At 41.6% G+C, this 23,759-nt stretch overlaps 1 protein-coding gene across 1 annotated transcript; it reads left to right on the top strand.

Annotated features, from left to right (window-relative positions):
- The first annotated feature begins 18,579 nt into the window (after positions 1 to 18,579).
- LOC115786163 (piggyBac transposable element-derived protein 4-like) lies at positions 18,580 to 20,601 on the top strand. The gene has a single exon (XM_030738212.1). The coding sequence runs from the start codon at positions 18,580 to 18,582 to the stop codon at positions 20,599 to 20,601; it is 2,022 nt and encodes a 673-aa protein (XP_030594072.1).
- The last annotated feature ends 3,158 nt before the right edge of the window (positions 20,602 to 23,759 follow it).

Here is a 23,759-nt window from a genome sequence, read left to right as displayed (position 1 = left end):
TGACCACATCATAAAACTGCCTTCAACAGGCTTAAATTATACATTTATTATGAAAAAAGCCATGAAATGTTTTGTCAGCCACAGAAGTTGATCAGTTGGTGAAATCCTAAAAAAAAAATGCTGGCCTGGAATAGTTTTTTTTTGGAGGGGGCAGGGGGAATGAAAGTAATTCTGCACCCAGTTCTGCTATTGGGTACAGAGGATGAGACTAAAAGAGGACACTTGTAGACATGCACGCCCTTGATACTGTGGTCTCTGATGAGCATCCAGATCCCAGCACCCCCCACGCAGACTCCCTGTTCGAGAACATAGATCCCATATTGGTGTGCATCCGTTTTAGCTCTTCCCGGTTAAGATAAAGCATCAAGCCTGCTGGTAAATTTGTGATTATCAGGCAGTGGCACCGATACAGCAGACACAGCGGCACAGTCCTCTGCTTCTATTTGGGGGAACAGAGATACTGGTTGACTGGAAGGATATCACTGGGTCAATGAACTGAGAGAATGGCTTGGGTGATGATGAAAGGAAGGCAGTAGTAGTTCCTATCATTGGTCCCATTGCAAACAGGAAAAATGGAATATCTGTAGAACACTGACAAACTGGTGGTAGGCAGCTGCACACTCCTCTGGTAGGGTAATTTGGGGACAAAAATCAAACTAAACATGTAATTGTTCTTCACTTTTTGGGTCAAAATTATTATTCCTAATCTCCCATAAACTATGGAGACATTTGCCAAGCAATGACGACAAGGAACATCTGGCAGAAATGGAGTGAGCTGAAATCCTAAAACAACTTTAGGATTTAGCTCACTTAATGCATGCTCTGATTTCTATGTTTGAATTGGCTGATCAGGAATGATTAAAATGGATGTCAAATGGCAAAGGGCACAGAAAATAGACCTATTTTTTATGTCAGGGTTCTGTTTTAAATGTCATCTGCTGAGCATCATTACCTTCATCCTTAAAAGTTATGTTTATTTCTTGGCTCCACCAGCCGTGGCATGGCAACCAAACACTCTAAACTCAGTGTGCTTAACAATGTGAAGCAAACTCATTTAACTGACTGCTAAATAAAATGTGATGTTATAGTGACATCATAAAGCATATCTGTCTGCCATGTGGACAAAACAGATCAGGTATCGATTCCCTCATGATTTGATATATTACCATTTTAATTAGAAAAAATAAAGCTAATAAACTGAGTCGGTTCTGAAATAGTTTCACTATAAAAGGCAGGAATAGTGAATTCAAAGTGAGACTGTAAATGTCAGACATGTATTTTTTTTTAGCATTTAAACAATAATTTTTGAGAGTTTATTCCAGTTTTCAAAAGGCGCTGTGTATCCATTTACAGTCTCATTAAACTGAACATAAACTTTTGAGTCATGCCCTCAGTATGTAAACAGTCCTAGTTACAGACTTGCTATTTTTGTATATCCTATTCCGACTTACTTTTGTGGTTACGTACACTCATCATGGGCATGAATGTCAATGATTGTACAGCATACATCTTTAATGACTTTAAAAAACAAGAATTGGGTGCACAAGTATGAATTTTTTTTGGATCTTTTCAATTCCACACAGGGTCAAAAATATACATACAGGCTGAAATGTAAACATGCATTCACTTAAATCTTTTAATAAGTGGTACTGAAGGTCCTACGGTGTCTTTTAACCTGACAAGGCCAAGGCCTAATAACTTCTCATTAGTAATCAAGATTGACTACAACTGGTAGTTTCTCTTTGTCAGCATAAAAAGGATTTGTTTGACAGCACTCATTTGACTGACCAATACTCTGAACAATGAGAAAGTCCAAGGAATTCAGTATAGATCTAAGAAGGAGAATTGTGGATTTTACTAGTAGGGAAGGTCTTCTGGAGCCATTTCTAAGCAACTGCAGATACCAAGATTAGCAATTCAAACAACTGTACGTAAGTACAAGTTATTCAAATATGTCACCACTTTGCCAGGTTCTATGAGACCCAAACTGACACCCTCAGATGAGATGACATTGGTTAGGATGTTCAGGAACAACCCAGGAACTGGAAACTGCTGGACCACCAGCATCATTGTACACAGTGAAGTGAGTTTTACATTGCCATGGACTGAGCGGGTGGCAACCAAGAAAGAAGCCTCTGCTCCAAAATCAACACCTTCAAGCTGGACTGAAATTTGCAGCTGTCCACATAGACAAGCCAAATGCCTTCTGGAGAAAAGTTTTCTGGTCAAACGAACCAAAGTTCGACCTATTTGGCCACAATGACGAGGTATGTCTGGAGGAGTAAAGGTGAGACTTTCAAACCTAAGAATATTGTACCAGCTGTCAAGCATAGTGGTGGTATCATCATGCTCTGGGTCTGTTTTGCTACTAGTGGTACTGGTATGTTACACAAAGTGAATGAAAAAATGAAGGAGGAAGGCTACCTCCAAATTCTTCAACTTCACCTCAAATCAACAGCTAGACGGCTGGAAGTGGACTATGCTTAAAAGCTGGGTCTGTGCCATATTAAATGTAGAAGAGTAATCAAATATCCAGCCAGAATTATGCCAGAAGCCTGTTGGTGGCTACCAAAAATGTCTGGTTGAGGTGTGGCTTGCTACGTGACATTTAACTATATATTAGTGGGGGTACCTAATTAATACATAAAATATAAAGAAATATACATGCATTTCTTTTACACTCTATGTAAATTAAATTTGAGCCTGTATGTATACATTTGACCCCATGAGAATGAGAGAAAATCCAAAGTAAATTCAAAATTATTTGCACTCAATTTTTTTAAAGTCATCAGAAATGTATGCTGTACAATCATTCCTAATTTTGGGGGGAGTAATATTAAATTCCCATGAATATACCATTGTGCTTGCCAACATTTCCCTCAACAGAAATTTGTAATAGTAAAGTGCAACTCTACACCATAAGTACAGAATAAGTTTTTGAAATCATTAGTCATAAGTTCAAAATGGAGAATATTCAAAGTATATTACTCTAATTTCCTTGCCTCTGTCCTCCTTTGATCATATTGGAGAGTTTCTTGCTGTCATTTTGTGGACTTCAAAGGCAATCAGGCTGTTAAAGTCTCTATCATCTCCTGCTGGGTGAACCAGAAGGGTCCAAACAGACCTTGACCCATAAAATGTTCAGTGGAGCCTGTTTGAATCATTGCTGTAAAGGACGGTAAAGATGAATGGAGGGAAAGAAAACTGAGAGGTGCCTGGAGGGTGAGAATGTCAGCAAGATAATGACAGGGAGTAAAGGAGGGAAACATGCAAGAGTAGTGGATTATTCCTTATTGGTGTATCTCTGTGATCAGTCTCCCTTTGACCCCATATTTTCCTCCTTGATTATATATTTAAAAACTTGAGGCTTCTTGGTTTACTGATACCTAGGAGGACAAGTTCTCTCTTGTGGCTGCTTCTGGCTTGAGACACACAACCAAACTCTTAGACACAGAGGATTACAAAGGCTGCATTATGATAGATTAAAAATGCTTGACATCACATTCATTTTATAAAGCCTTTGTTCTGTCCTCACTTCCTCATTAGAATCATGAAAACTGTTTTCTGCCCATGAGAGCGCAAACGACAAGTAAACGATGTTGGTAGCTAAAAGACACCAATATCCTCCATGTAGGGCAAGTCTGGGTCAGTAACCAGCCTGATGACAATTTGTGTGAATGATCCCATTATGGATGCCAGATGTCTTAAACAAGTATACCTACTTGAAACTTTATATTATGTAGAGTCATTGAGAGACCCAAGCCTTTTTAGTCACTCTAACCTCTTCCACATGTAATCTTTTTACCAGAAAGAGAAATGTTTTAACTCAGGCAGCACCCTGTGGCCACTGTAACTGGGGCTCTGTGTGTCTCCTTTGAAGGTAGCATTCAGTTTCTTCATTGGGACATCTCAGCCTGGCTCATTAACCTGTGGCAGGAGGAGTCTCTGCACGCCAAGGCAGCTCCAAAAATCCGGCAAGCCCGAGGTCTTTGCCTGAGTTCATAATGACATGAAGTAAACATTCACTGAAAAGTGACTTCATAAAAAGCCAAATTAAACAATGGGAGTTTGAAGGTTCACAGTCTGGTTTTGACCACTTGTGTCCAAATTTTTTGATTAAAGTGTTCCCATTTGCTGGTTATGCTGGCTCATTTTAGTGGTTTCTTTGCACGGCACACCAATATAAAATTGAGGCACTCAAAGTTATATATGGTCAGAAACTGAGATGATCTGAGCTTTGTGGTATGGCATGTTAGCAGCCATCAGAAGATACACTGTGTTTGTAAGGGGATGGACGTGGTCAGCAACAATACTCAGGTAGTCTGTGGCATTTAAATGATGCTCAGTTGGTACTAAGGTGCCCAAAGTGTGTTACACCACCAGTAGCAGCCTGAACTGTTGATACAAGGCAGGATGGATCCATGCTTTCAAGTTGTTCAAATCAAATTCTGACCCTGATATTGCAGCAGAAATTGAGACTCCTCAGACCAGGCAATGCTCTTCCAATCTTCCGTTTGTCCAGTTATGTTGAACCTGTGTAAAATGTAGCCTCTGTTTCCCATTCTTAGCTGAAAGGAGCGGTACCCAGTGTGGTCTTCTGCTGCTGTAGCCACTTTGCTTCAAGGTTCAAAATGTTGTGCGTTCAGAGATGCTTCTGCACACCTTGGTTATAATGAGCAGTTATTTGAGCTGATGTTGTCACAATTTCAGCAGGCCATCTTGACCATGTCATTGAGTTGCTGCCATGTGATTGGCTGATTAGATATTTGCAGTAAGAAGCAGCTGAACAGGTGTACCTAATAAATATATAAATATCTAAAATATAACTAAATACACACACACACTTTACACCCTATGTCCATGTAGCTGGTTCTGGGCAGATTTCGTGTTTTGCTATGAGCACAGTCACAGTTTTGTGCTAACTGTTTGACTAACACACATTTGACCCATAAGCTCACACGTGTAGTGTGGCAATCTTAAGATCCTGGCTTTAGTCACTGTCTTTTTATCAAGTGATGAAGTATGTGATTTTGCAAGGCGTATTCAAAACCACAAAACCTTGAAACGCATTCACAGAGTGACTATTTTATCATCTTTCTTTTGTTTAAAATTTCAATGGAATTTACAAATTACAAATTTGCACATATAAATCAACTTTATAGAACCATAATTTTCCCCGGGATAATCACAAAACTACATGAAAACGTGTAACTATACTATATATCAGGAGCATGTGACTGTAGTGTGAAGTGGTTTTAAGAGTTTGAGTTCCTCTATCACTTCTAGGAAAACCAAAGAGTTTTTCCACTTTGGCAGCTGAGTTGGTCACCCAAGTCCAGCAGGCATGTTTCCAGAAATGAGCTGGGATGTGAGCTCTACTACTGCAACTCTCGAAGCTGCCATAGGAACCGTGTAGAGGATAGAACAACACAGATACTGTAACAGCTTGCACTTGTACAGCTGAGTGAGGCCTGGTGATTAAGAGGAATATCAGACATAATAACTGCAGATACGAACAAATGTTAGAGCCCTTGTGATATACAGGTGTGGGGTCGGCACATACATTCACATGCAGCTGTTTCATCAACAAAACTTGACGACTCCTCTCTCCAGCCAAGAGCGTTTTCTTCTAGCATTGTCTCTTTGACACAAAGCCCAAATGGAGGCACTTAAATTGTACTTTATTACCTGTGATTACACAGCAAGTCATGCCTGAATCCATCTGGTTTTTCATACTTCTCTGGCACTGTAAAGAATCTGGTTTCACACCTGTAAAGTTTTGTTACTGTGTCTTGCAGGGTTTGGAAGCTATTGTGTTGAAAAATGTGTTCACTGACAGATGGACTTATGAACACCTGCCAAACTGTGTAAAACTGCAATTGGTTAAGCGCTGTGGCCTCTAGTAAACAAGATTTTCAAGACACAATAAATTCTTGTGTGCAGAAATCAGAGATAAGTTGATTCTTGTATATTTACTAAGTTTTAAATATTAGGGATTGCACAGTGCTATGTGGAAAGCAGCTGAATATCTTGTGCATGGTACAATTAAGATTCTCCTAGTTCCACAAGAAGACTCTGTAAACATCTTTGATTTATCATAACTCTCCCACATAACCATAAATCAAATTATTGGTCTATAATTCTCTTTACAGGGCCATTTCAACTGGTCTGATTTTAAATTACTCTTAGCATTTCATCTTTTTTATTGGTTTTCTTTAAAATGGAGGCAGTACAATGCTATATTTGTTGTTGGGCTGTACTAATGCTAGTGTAATTCATAGTGTATCCACAGTTATAGAAATCACCAGGCCCTTCCTGGCACAGTAATATGTATGACAGAAGTATAACTCATGGAGCTGTGGTGAGACACATCTGGCCAAAGAAAACATGAAAAAAAAAAAAAAAGTCAGATGCCCATCTTAGAATAAAACTTATGGGTGTAGCTGCAAATTGAGAAATAATAACATGAATAATCTCCAGCTGTATCAGAAATTGTACCCAGTGGAGTACAGTTGTGGGAATTTAGTGCATAAGCATCTTCATAAGACTGATGAAAAGTCTAACAAAAAAGAACTGTTTCTAATTAGCAAACAGGCCTATGATTTGATTTATTTATTGGCCTGCCACACTTTGGCACACTAGTTAAAGTTAAAGTAAATTCAACAAAACACTGATGTTGTACAGGGCCGCAATCACACAGTTTTCACACTCAGCTAACCAAAAGAGTTGGTGTTGTGCAATGGAAACAACAGTCTTGCTTTGCTCAGACCATTTGTTTTCTCCTAAAGAACTGCGAAATAGTGAAAAGCTATGAGGGATAGAGGGACACTATAGACATACACAGAATCAATTTTCTACCATAGACTGTATAGAAAAACACTTTGAAGACTCAATTTTGGCATTTTCACTGCAGCCACCTGAGTTATTTTTAGAGCCAAAGGTTTCCATATTTGGATGGTAGGGTAGACTGCTGAGTTTTCAACTAGCAAGGCTAGCAAGCTTATTTAGCAAGTTGTAACCATAAACTGAACACATGTAAAATAACTAATAAAATAACTGAACGGAAAGACAGACTTCTTAGACAGTCTGTACCGCACTGCAGACCATGTTAGTTTTCAGATAATTCAATTAAAAGGCACAAATATCACAAACAGATCCAGTTCGGAAGTGATAGGCCTCACTTCCGAACTGGATCTGTTTGTGCAGACAGCAAATAGCTATATCTATAGCAGACATGACCCTAATTCCACTATACAGAGTTTTAATATGAATTTATCAACTGGACAGTTGTTGTGAAGGGGGAAACTATCCGTAGAGGCCAAAGCCTTTCTGTACCAGGCTGTAAACATGTGTTTAGAATACTGTAAAGTTGGACATATTAACATGGGAGTCTGTAAGGAAAGTGGCAGCCCTGAAACATGATACTACCACCACCATGCTCTTGTTTGCTTTCTTTGTTTTCTTTTCACCATTTCTTACTCCTCCTGATTCAGCTCAGCTGCCAGAAGGACAGATTAGGAAATTTTTTGTACCACATCCACATCACCATAAATAAAACAGTACATCTATATAAATTAATAATAATAATAATAATAATAGTGGTAGTGGTAGCCTAACAAACAAAAGATTCCTGGTTTGAACCCAGGAGTAGACACAAATCCCTTGGGGGTTGTGTCAGGAAGGGCATCCAGCATAAAAATCTTTGCGAAAACGGGAGCATTTAGTAGTAGTGGTAGTAGTTTGTCATCATTTCAACTGCTGTAACAAAAGAATTTTCAAGATGTGGGATAAATAAAATACTTCTCGTTGTAATACATTTAAGTGAACCTTCAATACACAAAATAGAAATCTAGTGGTAAGAAGCTTAAATCTATGCACAGTAAAGAGTTTCCAAATATCACTCACACTATGATAGCTTTATTTCCTCAAACTGTTTATCTGTAAAGAAAACAAATCCATGAAATAAGTTTTGTCTCTGGGACTTTTTAACACATGCCTGTCAGATCACAGAAGTAAGAGGGTGAGTAATTATCCAAAGTGTAAACTGTGTTCCCTTTTTATTTATCTATTTTCTTACCAAGCTCATTTAGCAGACACATTGTAAGATGACCTCGCCTTTTTCCCCAAACAAGCTCAGTGCCTGGACAGCTTGAGCTAAATCACTCATGCATACTGGGGTCATGGCACTGATTTTCAAATGTTACTTTGAGTTGAAGCAAGCAGGAGAAACCAGCATTTCTGGATGTGAGCATTCAATCATGCCCATGCTGAGGCAGATGGTAAAGAAAACAGAGCAACTTATACACAAAGTAATTCACAAAGAAAGCAATGGGCTCCTCAATTCATTTTCATCTCAAAAGGCACTTGATAGCACTAAAAGTACTTTTAGGCACAGATGTAACAAGGATAATTGAATAAATAAAGATAATTGAATCCTATCCTATGTTTTATACAGTATCACTGTTCAATCAGGAAGTCACACTGAGACAATTTAAGCCTGATGAAATCTGCAATAATTCTTAGATTAAAGCTGTAATGAAAGGACACGGAGGGGATATACAGCACTCATGGCCTCCACCAGCAGCAACCACTAATTGGGCAACAGGTAGCCTTTTATACTTTGCTGCTGATGGGCCTCACTTTGCTCTTACCATACCATATTCACCAAATGGCAATTAAGCCATGGGATAATTTACATATTTTACACTATGATAAAAAATAATTAAAACAATATGATCCTAAAGCAACTCCCACACACAATTTAATTCCTGCCCCCCCTTGAAACCCTTTTGGATACATTTGCCCAGAACAAACTGAAGAGGACAAAGGAGAAAACGGATGAGTGAGTGCTACGCCCTGGGATCAACTTTGCACTGAAATTAGCACTCCTAGACAGATTGCAAAAATATGGGCAAAAGTACTGGGCCACCTTTACATTACACCCACAGGAGCTGCTCGACCATGGAAACCCATGGCCTGAAACTCCTGGTGCAGATGTTGATTCCAAAGGAGAATTCAGAGATTTAGAGTGTGCCCCAATACTTTTGTCCATATAGTGTGCGTTTACACGTTTTTTAAAACCACATGGTGATCAATTACATTCCTGTGACTAATTTTGTAATAATCATATTGAAATTATATTTACATTGAACTATGAGTTTCTGGGTTTGTGAATATTTGTGTAATTGTAGGTGTGTGTGTGTGTGTGTGTGTGTGTGTGTGTGTGTGTAAGGGTGGGGAGGTTGGGAGGATGGGGATATTTATTTATTTATTTATTTATTTATTTATTTATTTATTTATTTATTTTTTTGGTAAAATGATGTCATTGTGTTGGTGAAGACTGCAGGAAGAGTAGCTGTAATTGTTACAGCTAATGGAGATCAAAATAAAGAATAAAGAATAATGAATAATGAATATTATCTATATTACAGAATGCATAGCTGATCAAGCCCCTGGAGGTCAGAATCACACACAAATCATCTTCAGTAACTAACAAATAAATAGTTAAGCATGAACAGCAAGGTTTTTCTTAAAAAGGAGTCTTAACTAAAGTGCAAGAGAAAAAGTTTCCAGTCTTATCTAAAACAGAATATAATTTATTCTGAACCACTAACAAAACACCTCTTTGTTGGAGAATACTCTGGGGATCCTGTATTTCCGAAGTGTCCTTTGTCCTTAGTCTAAGAGATTAGATTAATTCCACAATGTCTGGAACTGTTTTTCTCAGTTGCTCTGCTGAGTCTCTTCATCATCATTACTTTTTTTTTCTGTCCATGGGTGTGACTGGTATGTGATACAATGATGAAACTGCTGCATGAAGAACAGAATTCCCAGTAAATTTATCACAAAAAGCCACAGTGGTCTTTAAGGTATACAGTGTATCACAAAAGTGAGCACACCCCTCACATTTCTGCAGATATTTAAGTATATCTTTTCATGGGACAACACTGACAAAATGACACTTTGACACAATGAAAAGTAGTCTGTGTGCAGCTTATATAACAGTGTAAATTTATTCTTCCCTCAAAATAACTCAATATACAGCCATTAATGTCTAAACCAGCAGCAACAAAATTGAGTACACCCCTAAGAGACTACACACATAAATGTCCAAATTGAGCACTGCTTGTCATTTCCCTTCCAAAATGTCATGTGACTCATTAGTGTTACTAGGTCTCAGGTGTGCACAGGGAGCAGGTGTGTTCAGTTTTGTAGTACAGCTCTCACACTCTCATACTGGTCACTGAAAGTTCCAACATGGCACCTCATGGCAAAGTACTCTCTGAGGATCTTAAAAGACAAATTTTGTCAGTGTTGTCCCGTGAAAAGATATACTTAAATATATGCAGACGTGTGAGGGGTGTGCTCACTTTTGTGATACACTGTATAATATGTTGCAAGGCTGCACGTGTAGAACACGTGCTCTGTGTTTTGTCATTTCCGACCTGATAGCAGAGATCCCTGAATTTTTGTGTGCATAAAAGAGATCAGTTAATATCTAGGAATGTCGTTCTTTTAAAAATTGCATGTTCTCGCAAATCAACATAGACTGGACAAAAAAAATCCAAGCTTTTCAGAGGTGGGAACTGAGACTGAGAGTGCTACAAAGGCTCCTCTGTCCCCTCCTGCTCTCAGACATGACTCAGGCTGAGAGAGGAAGATGTCTCACAGTAACAAGCCTCCCTACACTTGGCTTTGACGCCACAACAGCAACAGCAAGCAAATAAATATGAGTCCTTATTTTAGTCATACACGTTCAAAGACCAGACATGCCTTTCCTCGGTTAATCTGTGGTTATAGATACCAGGTTTCTTTCTGTGTGTGTTGTCCACTCAGTCACCCCTTTGACGAAAAAAGTGATCAAAATAAACAGATGTATGAAATAACAATAGTGGTCCCACTTGGTTCATCAACTCACAGTGTAAATTTCTGGGTATTACTTGAAAAGCAGTGCACACCATAGTGCTATTTCTCTGTTATGGATGTGTTGCTCGATAGTGTCAATAATATTTATTCATTAACTGTTCCCACATTTAAACCTTAAAGTCAAGGTTGAAAACTGTCACTTATGCTTTACAGACAGCACAGGTGTTTAACCCAAACACTTGCAGAGGGGTGATAGCTCCCTCACTGTGAAATATTTTCCTTTTTTTTTTTCTTTTTGTTTAGAGAAGTCATGAGAATGTTTGGACTGAAATTTGCAAGTCTGTTTATAGGTCATTTCCTTTCAGAGAACCAGGTCCTCTTCATCTTAAAAGACTGGCTGTCTACCCTGCAAACCTTTTATTCCACAGTGTACTCTAATTTATCAAACTCAACTCATCCTTCACAGTCACTTATTTCAAGCTGTAGGATCACTGTTAGTGTAATACAATTATTATGCATTAAGGATGATACACATAGCTGTTTATAATCAAGTTCAGCAGCTGTGGTCAATGTAAGGATAAAGCAAAAGGCAGGACCAATTACAGTTGTAAGTACCTAAAGATATGACCTGAGAGGAGATGTTGTGGTTGTACAGCAGGATTACAGACTTTTGTAGAGTGTGGAGTGTCCTTCTATTGCACACACACACACACACACACACACACACACACACGCACGCACACACACACACACACACACACACGCACACACACACACACACACACACACATGCACACACACATCACCCCATGCAGCCCCTTGTTTTGTGACCTGATGTCTGCATCAAGGGCTGGTAACAAGGTCCATATGTGGTCACTTCCTCCCTCTGCTGCCCTAATGTGAGAAGGCTGTATTAACGAGAGCCCAGAGTCCATTGAGTAATTCCCAAGAGTAAGAAGAAAGACACAAGCAAAGAAATTAAGGCGTCCAAGCTTCCTGGTGCAATAACTTTCTTTGACGCTGAGATGTTCATGAAGCAGCAGATCTGGAACTTTTTGCTCGCCGTCATAGATTGTGCAAGTGGTCACTGGCATCTGTTGAAGCTGAACACAATCAGGCTTGTAAAACTGAGAAAAACAAGTTATCTGGTAATGTGACAATTGAAACTTTAATGGCTTTTAAAAGTGATAACAGTTACAGAATGTGATGGCCTGAGGATAACCGATAACTGGCACGTCTTTAAATGAATGGTTAAACCGCATGTTGCTGTCAGTCATTCTGCACTTACACCCAGTAAAGTCACTTCTTTAGTTTCTGTGAAATATAAGAATCTCAAATGGCAAATCTGAACCTGAATTCGTAGTATGTTGCATAGGTGTGGATCAGCTTGCTCTGGGCAGTATAGTTATTAACCTTGCTTGCTTCAAAATCATATAAGGCTGCAGTCAAGCATCTGCGAGCCCGTAGTGAGGTCATTTTTCCTACGCATTAAATGCTCTTTGCAAAAGACGTGAAACAAAGGCCCCCGCTGCATATTGATTGTGTAATGTGGATCCAGTGGTGAGAAATGAATTTGTCATGGGGATGAATGTGCTGCTTTTAAAGTTCAAGGTGATTGTTCTCCCTCAAAAATCCTGTGAGGTTAGCAGGTTTTCTGAATTGCTCACCAATACAGACCCAATAGGAGGGAAACATAAACCCATGGGAAAAGAAGGCAAGAAAGAAACAGGCAGTTGAGATGGACTTCTCCAAGAGCTTTCACTTTGTGTAGCTTTGAGTTCTGAATGACGTGAGTCGTGATCTGACAGTGAAATCAGTCCGTTGTTTGTTACTTACAGGACTGAAAAGTAATTGTGTACAACACACATGATCCATTTGTTTGTATTCTCTCCCATCCAGAACATTTGGATCTGATTAAAGACAACATGAAAACAGTTCTTTTAATCTGGGAGACTCGGATGCGAACACATGATTTACTGCTAATAATAAAATCGTAGCAGTGTATTCAATTGAAAGGGATAAGCTAGTGATAGGCACTCTACGTTGACTGTCATTCATAGAGAACATTAATTACATTTCAGATCAGTAGTGACGCTCATTTTCCATGAATGCAGACAAAGGACGCTATGAGCTGACATGTGTTAGAGGATTAACAACACATTCTTCAAAACAATTGTTTTGTTTGTTTATTACCGTGTGAAAAGTTTCCCGGTCATTCTTTGCATGTAGCAGACAAATCACTTACACAATCCCCATAAGTGCCATATTTCGCGGTCTCTGGTGCGTCACTGTGGCAATCTGTCTCTGCGTGTTTTGTCACATGATAACAACATAACGACACCCATATGCAGGCCCAGCGGTAGAGGGCAGAGGGAATTCCCTTAGTACTCCCTTAGAGCATTTTTTTTGAAACTTTGAAACACTTAAAAAGAATGACATTAATTTAAATAAGTAATAATCATGAGAATAAAGGTTAAAATTCAACAATTTTCCTCACCAGACACTGCATTTTAGTCGACTGAAGGAATTATTAGGAATATTGTGTATGTTTTATTTGCACATGAAGTCTGTTGACAACATTCAGTGTTTCCCTTTCTCCCATAGGCAGTTTAAACGATGGGCGTAGCCACTGTGACTTCACCCACTGGTTAGCAAAACTCCGTTATGAAGCCTCAAGTTGAGTGTTTTTGCCATAGCCCTCTTGGTGTTTTGAAACTAGTGACAAGTGAGGGGTGGATCTGTGAAACCAAGGACGCCACATACACACATTGCCTTTTGACTTGTGATTGACAAATTGCTAGACAATGAGCATTTCCTTGATAATTCTTCTTTCTAACTCTTAGCATTAAGATCCATCCATCCATCCAGGTCGCAGGGGCAGCAGTCTGAGCAGAGAAGCCCAGACCTCCCTCTCCCCAGCCACCTCCTCCAGCTCATCCAGCAGAACACTGAGGCGTTCCCAGGCCAGCTGGGAGACATAATCTCTCCAGCATGTCCTCCAGTGCCTCCTCCAGGTGAGACATGCCCAGGACAGCTCACCTAGGAGGCACCCAGGAAGCATCCTTATCAGATGCCTGAACCGCCTCAGCTGGCAACTTTAGCTCTACTCTAAAGACTGAACTTCTGACCTTATCTCTAAGGCTGAGCCCAGCCACCCTTTGGAGAAAGCTCAATTTTGCCACTTGTATCCACAATATCAGTCAGTCACTACCCAGAGGTCATGAAAGGGTAGGGATGCAGATCAACCAGTAGATCAAGAACTCCGCTTCGGACCGACTTATTGCTGGCAGATCAAGCTGTGGTTGTACAACTCCTGCACACACTCAAATATCCTTGAGAGGATAAAGAGCTGGTCCAGTGTTCCGGGGCCAGGATGAAAACCCCATTGTTCCTCCTGAATCCAAGGTTCAACTAACAGAATGAACGAATGACCATAACTTACTAAATGAAACTCCAAGTATAATTCAATATGACCTGAAAATAGTGAGTGAGCCAATAAAGTCATCAGGAGAAGTGAGAGCACAGAGCAGGAAAGCTGAGGGCCATTTCCCCATAGATTGCTATACAACTGCAAGTCTTTCTGCAACCAGAGAAGCTTCCTCCTGCTGGCTATTAAAGAAGAATGCAGGTTTATGGCACTCCTGCAATTACTTTTTTTTTTTCAAACCTGTACCAGGGGTGGACAATTAATTTTCCCAAAGGGCCACATGAGATACTAGGACCAATAACCTGAACTCAGTTCTGCTCAATATGAATTTATAAGCTTATTGTTGTGGCCCACCACAACAGTGACAGACTCTTGTGTGGCCCCTTGAAGAAATTAATTGCCCACCCCGTTTTTATACTGTCTGTTCTTTCTCCTGGCCAGCTGTGTGCAACCCTGATTCTTGTGGGCAAAAACTGATTGGCCTGAACTAATGAGCAGTTGCTTCTAATTTGGTATAAACCCAATTAGGATGTTTATGACAGTGATGTTGATATTTTTATCCATCCATTGTTTAATTCATGAAACAGTTTTAGGAATGTTAATAGAGAGAAGTTAGAGTTATAAAAAAGTAGGGTCTGGTATATGAAACATTGTACATTTCCAGTCCTCAGAATAATAAATTCACCTAGCTTGCATCACCTTCCTACAGAAAAGACTGTGGTTTTCCTCATAAAACATTTTCTACTTAGCATTTTAAATGAAGGCCAGTGAAATTATAAAATTACCGCACAAAGGCTGAATTATGTGAGAAAATGAATGAAGTGAAGGAATAAGTAAGTTTACTGATTTTTTTTTTTCTAAGACCTGAAGTTGCAGAAGCGCTAACTGTGCAAAAAGCAGAGCCAAGGCCTCAGTGATGAGGTCTGTGAGTCCTGTTCCAGTACAAAAGGCATAATGAGGAACACATGATGTGAGGACTAAGAGCCAAGTGAGAACTTAGGTCAGTAATACACAGAGACTCCTTATTCCACTGCTCTGTTAAGAGAACTCTGTACACAAAGAGAGAATAAAACGTGATGTATTGGTTTCATCTCCCTCAGTATTCTGTCTGTTTCCTCCATCTAGTGGCCAAAGTATATAAAGTTCTGCAGCAGCTTTATCTGCTTTGTAAAATAACCTGTTGCCCACCTCAAAGTATTTCCTCATCTGCTGCGTAGAGCATAATTAAAATGTTATTTTTTTTACAGACAAATATATATTTTTAAATATGCACAAACACTTGGCTGCCATAGAACAAAAAGGGTGCCAGTTTGTTCACTATCATCATTAATAAATCTTCATTGTAGTTACCATATTCATTCTGAGACACACTATCAGTGTAAATAACACTAATAAACAATGAGGAAATCAGGAGAAGACTGCTGACCTCAAAGCACACTGGATTTTTCACATCATCACACTCTGAGTACACCAAAATACAGCATCTATGTGTTTCACTGCATAGATGAGCTTGGCCATAATAATCATATTAATATTTGACAGTGAAAATAAAATACACATCATTAAAAAAAAAACTTGGTCTCCAACTTTATAAAACTGCTTAGTGATCACTTCTCTTCAGCCAACACAAGAGGGCAGTGTGTTACTATTGCCTAAAGGGAGGGGGCGGGCAATCAGGTGAATATTTCTCAAGGTCAAAATTACACATCATCAAGCATTTGAGCAGGTGAGAGGGTTCAAAAATACTCTACAAACCAGTTAATGATCAGGCAACACTTTGGCGCAGAGTCCATAATATACACAGGTGTCCAAAAAAGGCACCTTAGGTTACTTTAATAAGTTACATTTAATCAGTTCCCAAACGTATGTCAAATATCAGCTCATCAAATCATCTGATGGTCTGCTTACTAACTAATCTACCACACTGCTTATGGTTTGCTTTCTTAATTCCAATCACATCAGCTGAGTCTAAGGGTGCTGCTATCAGTGGAAGAAGACGTTATGATTAATAACAAGCCCCTCACTGACAAACTTATACATACACATAAGCAAAGCAGACACTCTGCCAAGGAATGACAGAGAGAAGAGTCCGTCTCTCTAAAGCAGGAGCTGCAGTGGTTGCACCACTGGCTCACACGCAAGCAGATGCACACGCACACACACACTCACACACATACACACATACACACACACACACACACACACACACTCACACACACACACACACACACACACTCTCACACACACACACACACACGATCTCACTCAAAAACCATCTCTGAACTCCACAAGAAAAGGATCTGAGCAGTGAAGGAGCTGAGTTTACCGCACAGGCACACACGCACGCACGCACTCAGAACGCCTGCACCCCCATTGGTTGACGTCTCTCCACCCCACCGCAGGAGTCTCTGAGGGGTCTGCTGCAGTGCACTGCTCCAGGGGCCTGGAAACGCTGGAGTGAGCCGCCACCCCCCCTCCACTTCTATTTTTGGGCTGGATATCGAAGGTCCACAGCCTCCCTCATTTTCCACTGTTTTTCAACATACTGGTTCCCAGTGTGCGCTGCTCATACGTCATTCAGTGCCTTCTCTGCAGATACAAACAGCAGCAAGGCCTCTAGCTCAGGGAGGCAATATGATACCACTGAGACAACAAGAATCTGTGCAATAAGCTAGTGAGGAAGGACGCATAAATCGTGCCTCTGCTGCAGGGCCCAGGGGCAGCAACCCAGTGCTCAGCCAGCCATGTAGACTCAGGCCACAGCTAAAAGAATTTGGGAAGGACCCTTCCTGCAGCCCCCACCCACCCCCACAAAACGAAAAATACATGATTTAACCAGGCCTCACTCAAATGACTGATGAAGAAGAGTTTTAATATTTCAAGTCAAACGCAAAGGTCTTATTTTACTCATTCTGCCATTTGTTGTAGGAAAGTGACTCACAGCAATATGCTGTTTATGTATGATAATATATAACTACCACAGCTATGTCAGCACAGAGTAGTGTACATTGGCTTTAATTTACAATAACACGTAATGGTACAGAAATATCAAAAGCGTCCTTGATTAACCCTAAACCACATACTGCAAGGGTCATTTTGAGCTGCCAATTAAAAACCCTGTAAAACATAAACAATAATAATAAAAGGGTTGCTTTTTATGAGCTGTGGTTTATAACTACAATTGTTGCACTGATATGTGCATAATGGCAATGAAGAGTGAAAGATACCTTACACTGGCAAACCTCACAGACTCTTAGAAAGTGCTTGGCAGAGCCATCAGTGGATATTGTGTAAACAGAAAAAACTAATTGAAATAAGACATCTTTATTTACATTGCACAAAACAATGAAATGGCACTGTGGGACGGAAAAGCCCTGCATCTCCTGGGTCAAAGCCTCTACCTGCAGGGGGATCAATCTCATCAAGATCTTCAACCTCAGTCTGAGAGTAAAACACAAGAGTATCTGCCCACATTCATAAAATAGAGGGAGGTCCCTAATTCCACAATAGCCTATAGGGCTTCAGATTCATGTAAGAACCTGTCAGAGGGAAGAAGCATGTTTATGAATGAACAAACTGCTTCTCTGCCCGAGTTCATTGTGGAGTCTGTTTGGCAAATGGATGGATGGGGAGTGCTGCACGGCGTGTAAACATCCATCCCTGTACTTTTAATACCGACGTGTGGGTTTTCACGCATCTCCTCATCATAGTTTGCATTCAAAAAAAAAAAAAAAAACCTCAATAAACTTAAAAACAATAAAGATGTTTGCAAAGCGGGTCCCGTTTACAGTTTGTGATCCGTTTTACAGCAGCCACAAGTTTTCACAGCTGTTTTGATTTGACAGCTGATTGACAGCATGTGATTTTGACGTTTGGGTTTTTAAGCTGTAGGTTTCTGTATCTCCGCGGCCTCAGAAATGGGTATCGGGCTTATTGATGGTGGGGAATGCCAGCGGGCATTAGAACAGCAAGCGGCCATCTGCCAGCCTAGCGAACTAGCAACCCCACCAGCTGCAGTCGCAAAACGCCCTACAAAGCAGGACATGCATGCAGCTTCTGACGTCTGCGGCCACACTGCGCTACAAAGCCCAGAAAAACCAGGAGCGGAAACAATGAGAATCAAGCTTATAGACGCCGCATAGGTCCACCACTGGCAAGTTTTTTGAGAAGAGGCTGCTGTTAAGTGCACATCAGTTCATTTCGGATGGCCGGTTTGTGCGAATATTTTTCCACGGTGAAAAAATATACATAAAAAGACTCATGCAGGGGCACTTTAATACCCCGACATGGCGACGGCAAGAAAAGGGAGAGAGCTTTTTACTATTTTGGAAACTAGCGCGGACACAGAAAGTACAGCGGTGTGCGACAGCCAAGACTCTCCGCTTAACCTTTCAGCCGATGTGAAGTGGTTTGAGATTCCGTACAGAAAGCCAGACTCGGACGAGGAAGACGAAGTGCGGGAGGAGGAGGACGGCGAGGGGGAGAATGGATTCACGAGCACAGCAGCCGCGGCGGAGACTGCAGACGCGGCCAGCTTCATCGCGGGAGGAGGCTGCAACATAATTTTGGTCACTGGCAGCAATGGGATCAAGCACGACGAGGAGGAGTATGCGGAGGACTGCTATTATTCTACCTCCACTAACTGCTCTGACACCACCTCAAACGATTCGGATATTGATTTCTCCGATTTGGAGGAGGAGGAGCGCAGGAGTTTTTTCAGCTTTGAAGATGACTTGGATGAGGACTGCACTTCTCCCGACTTCTGGGGTGAACCTGACCAGGTAATTTCAATCGAACCATTCTCCGCTGTCAGTGGCCCTCAGCACTCGCTGGGGGACGATGCTGACACCCGTGACTATTTCCGGATACTCTTCCCAGATTCTCTTTTTGAACACATGGTAGAACAAACAAACAATTACGCCCTCTATCGGCAAAGGAGGAGTGGAAAATCAGACCCCCACTGGCACCCCACTGATGTTAGAGAGATGAAAGCTTATGTAGGTCTGAATATTCTTATGGGGATCAATCAGCTTCCAGACACTGGCATGTACTGGGCGAGTGACATTTTCATTGGCAATGCAGGCTTTAAAAAGACAATGACAGCAAGGCGCTTTGAAAAACTCACCCAGTATCTCCAGCTGTGCGACCGTGAGTCAGAGCCTGCGCGTGGGGAGCGTGGATATGATGGCCTCTTCAAAATCAGGCCTCTCCTTGATATGGTGGAGAACACTATGTGGGATGCGTATGTGCCCAATCGCTGTTTGACCATAGACAAGTGTGCCATTGTCACAAAGGGACGTTTCTCCCCCACCCAGTACATGTCCTCCAAGCCCATGAGAAAGGGGCTGACAGTGTGGATGCTGTGTGACTCTCGCTCAGGCTACTGTCATAGAGCCAAGATCTACGTAGGCAAGCCCAGTGAAGATGAGGCCATAGCCTGCCTGGGCTACAGAGTGGTAACCTCCTTAGTGCGTGGCCTGGAGGGTCAGTACCACCATCTCTTCATGGACAGCTTCTTCACCTCCGTGCCCCTGCTCCAGAGGCTGCTGAGGGACGGGTTGTACGCCTGTGGGCCCACTCAGCCCGGACGCAAAGGTTACCCAGAGGTCCTCCGCCCACGAAATGTCGGAAAGCTGTCCCAGGGTGAGTTCTACCAATGCCAGCGTGGCAACCTGGTTGCTACCGTGACAAGGGATGTGAAGGTGGTCAGCTGCCTCTCCACCAACTGTGCTCCAGGAATTGTTGGTATCAGTCCAGGCCGCCAGCAGCATGAGACAGATGGGGAGGGTGAGAATGACAGCATGGACGGTGCAGGTTTGTCTTTTGGCGTTCCTCGACCTTTGCCCTTGCTGTTGTACCAGGAGAACATGAGGGGAGTGGACCTGTGCGACCAGTTGAGGGAGTGCTACCAGGTTGGCAGGCCCTGTAAGAAGTGGTGGCGCTACTTCCTGTGGTTCTATGTCAACCTGTGCATCGTCAACGCCTATATTATCCTGAGGGAGAGCCGAGGGGGCACGCCACCAGCAGGCTTCAACGGCAAGCAGTTCACCCAACGCCACTTCCGCGTTCGGCTGGCACAGCAGCTAATTGGAGACTACCAAGGGGCGAGGGGCATGGAGCGGGCAGCACGCAAGAGACACGCAGATTCACCCATAGAGTACGGACATCGCCTAGAGCGCATGTCTGAGCGCTCACGCCGCTGCAGGAACTGCACCAACAAGGGACTGCGACATGAAAGCGTGTTCGGTTGCAAGATATGCAATGTCCACCTATGCAGGGGAGGGTGCTTCTCTGAGTTTCATAAATAAGACTGAACACTTTTTTTGTTTTTATACTGTATCCTTTGTGTAATCAAACAACTTGTGTCAAGGGATTTTTTTAGAACAGTAAAACAATTTGTAATTCCAAAGGTTACCACTACAAGTGCACAATATAGTCACACTTTATGTAGAGCTAGTTTTAGTTTAGGAGTATTATTGCACGTATAATAGAGAAAATAATCGGAGAAACTGTAGATTATTTGAATTTAGTATAGAATGTTTTTGGCAACTTGCCTTCTGTAACACTGACAGAATTGCCTTGTGTCACTTTTTTATACATTTAAAATATGTTAAGGATTTTATATTAAAATAAAAAGAAGAAGAAGAAGAAATCAGACTTTTCTGCACTTATGGAAAAAGATCAGAAAATGTTTACAATGGGAAGTTTATCTTTCTCCTTTTCCAAAATAAAAACTTCATTTTAATGCACTTAAGTGAATCCCTCCTTTTATTTTTGCAACACTAAAACACATTATTCATATTAAAAAGCAGTGAAATGCGAGCATTAACGGACGTTGGCCCCTTTAAAAACAGGTTCAGCTTTGGTTGCCCCCGCTCCTTCACACATGAAAATCTGTGTGTCTCTGGCCCTTCAAGGGGACGCAGCTTGGAGCAATTAGAGAGCAGAAAAAGCCCCTCAGTAGTCTCTAGCCAATGGACGCAGTGATGCCATTTCTTTCTCCAACCACACTACAGACACAGAGCCATCTGTGGCCCTATTACACTGAGTCCAAACCCAAAAAGTGGTACTTGTCACTGACACGAATGGAAAATGGAAGAAAGACAGCACGACACACATTTTAAGGAAGCTTTTTTTTTTTTTTTTTTTTTTTTGATAGATGGATTAGAATTTGAATCGTGTAAAACAGGTAAAACACAATTAGTCAAATGACTGTGCGCTGAATCAAAGCTGCTCCTGAAGAAGCATTGACAATTATTCAGACATAATATGTATTTGCACCAAAGATTTTCTGCACACTTTGCTGTCTGCTGGCAAGCTAAAAGCCTGTATGTAGGCAGAAATAGGCCGCTTCAGCAGGTCAGACTCCCCGTCTCCTGTGTCTCTCCTTCTGAAGTCTCTCTCCTTCCTTTCTCTCCATCTCCAGCGCCCTCTCTACCTCTCTCTCTCCCTCCCCAGGCTCTGCTGTGCCATCCTACACATTCATGCACCCTCCCTTCCTCTTCGCCCCTCTCTCTTGCACTCCCTCAGCCGTTCCCCAGCTGGGAGAGGGTTAGTCAACTGGACGCCCATCCCGCTGATCTGCGGGAGCCCCATGGGGAGTTGCCATAGCAACCGTGGCCGATGAAGACAGGGAGTCGCCAGCAGGCTCACATGGTTGTCATGGTACTCGCTCTGGCTACGGAGGTGGGAGGTGCCAGAGGCCGCACCTCCCCTACCCTGTCTCCAAAACCAGGGAAGGCTGTGGCGTGCATCGAGTGTCTCTCTGTGTGTGAGTGTGAGTGCGTGTGTAGGGAGCTGGCTGGCTGACAGCTTGCACTGTACATGGAGCCAGACTGGTTACCAGGCAGGCTCTGCTACAGCACAGCCAAGACCAGGACTGCTGCCAAAGACTGAACCAAACTGCTGCCCTAGAGACGCCTTCATGCAGGTGTTCCCGGAATTAGAGGAATCTGTCACACGCTGTACCTCAACCATAATGACAGTTTGTATTCTGTTTCACTGAAGAACATGGCCTACACTGCTGCTTTGCAGATATCCCCGTGCAGGTGGAGGATGCAGAATGAGCTTGGTCTATCTGTGTGTTACCACACTGCAGATTTCTACTGTATTTAACCATAAACTGTTTAGATCCTGTAATGTCCTCTCTTTTTTTCCCAGCTTATGCTGAGATATGTCAACTGCTGCCAGTCTTCCTCTGCCCACATAGTCATTGCACTGTCAAAGTTATTACAGTTCCTTATAATAATTGATATACTAAAATCTACTTGTGACATATTGCACTTTATGTTTCTGCTCAAATGTTAATACACTTCCTAACACACTCAAACCACGCATGCTGACAAGCCAGTCGCAACAGATGTGAGCCGAAATATGATTTTTAATTTTCCAATTACCAAAATAGCAGTGCGGTGGACAAGTAGTCCAGAACATTAGAATCTGAAGCCGGTGCAGAGCACGCTCATATTTTTGTATCATTAATGTTGAGGTCTTTTCTGACATTTCTTTTTTTTTTTTTCCTCTGTTTTGTGGGCTGACTGTGAAATCGTGAAGCCCTGTTTTTGCTGAGTCAGAACCAGACGCTGCTCTCTCGCTCCATCTCTCTTTCCCTCTCTCTTTCTCTCTCTCTGTGGGTAGGTGGGTGTGCTGTATTTGGTCCCACAATAGTCAGATCTAATGTTTCTAGGATGAATCCCAACCATAAAATGCTCAGCTCTCAACATCTTGTTCCCTCCTAGGCAAGGAAAGATGTCTGAGTTTCTGTCAGGAACATGTGCCTGGTTTCACTTAAGAACCGCTGGTTGGGTAACACATGTTCTGTTAGAATCATGAATGTGCCTTTGTTAAATACTTTCCTCTGTTGCAAAACGAGTCCACGGACAACGACAGGCTTGAGAAACCCTTAACATCTGATTCTCAGCTCTCTCTGAGTCACTGTGTCTCGCTGCTTTTTTTTCCATTACAAATTAATCAGATAAAAGAAGCAAATGATTTTGGTAGCCGTTTACAGGAACTTTCAATATGAGGTCCAAGGAAATGTTGAATAAAGTGAAGGAGGCCATTATTAGGCTGAAACCCCAAAAATAACCACATCAGAGAGACAACAAAAACTTTAGAAGTGGCCAAATCCACAATGTGGTTTATTCTTGATCAGGAGTGCACTTAACAGTTCAGCAACAGAAGGCAACTAAAGTGGATTGGTCAAGAAAACCGCTTCACAACAGCAATCAAAATGCAGAACAGTCACAAGATGGTCGGCATGTCATTACCAAAGTCTGCAATCAAGAGACACCTTAATGAATATAAAAGCAAAGGTTTTATATATATATATATGTGTGTGTGTGTGTGTGTGTGTGTGTGTGTGTGTGTGTGTGTGTGTGTGACCAGATGAAACCAGAATAATGAAAAGAGGAAAGGAACAGCTCATGATCTGAAGCATACCACATCATGTGTTGAACATGGTGGA

Source organism: Archocentrus centrarchus, chromosome 9 (genome assembly GCF_007364275.1).
Source record: "Archocentrus centrarchus isolate MPI-CPG fArcCen1 chromosome 9, fArcCen1, whole genome shotgun sequence".
Taxonomy (NCBI): domain Eukaryota; kingdom Metazoa; phylum Chordata; class Actinopteri; order Cichliformes; family Cichlidae; genus Archocentrus; species Archocentrus centrarchus.
This window is presented reverse-complemented; position numbering and strand designations above follow the sequence as displayed.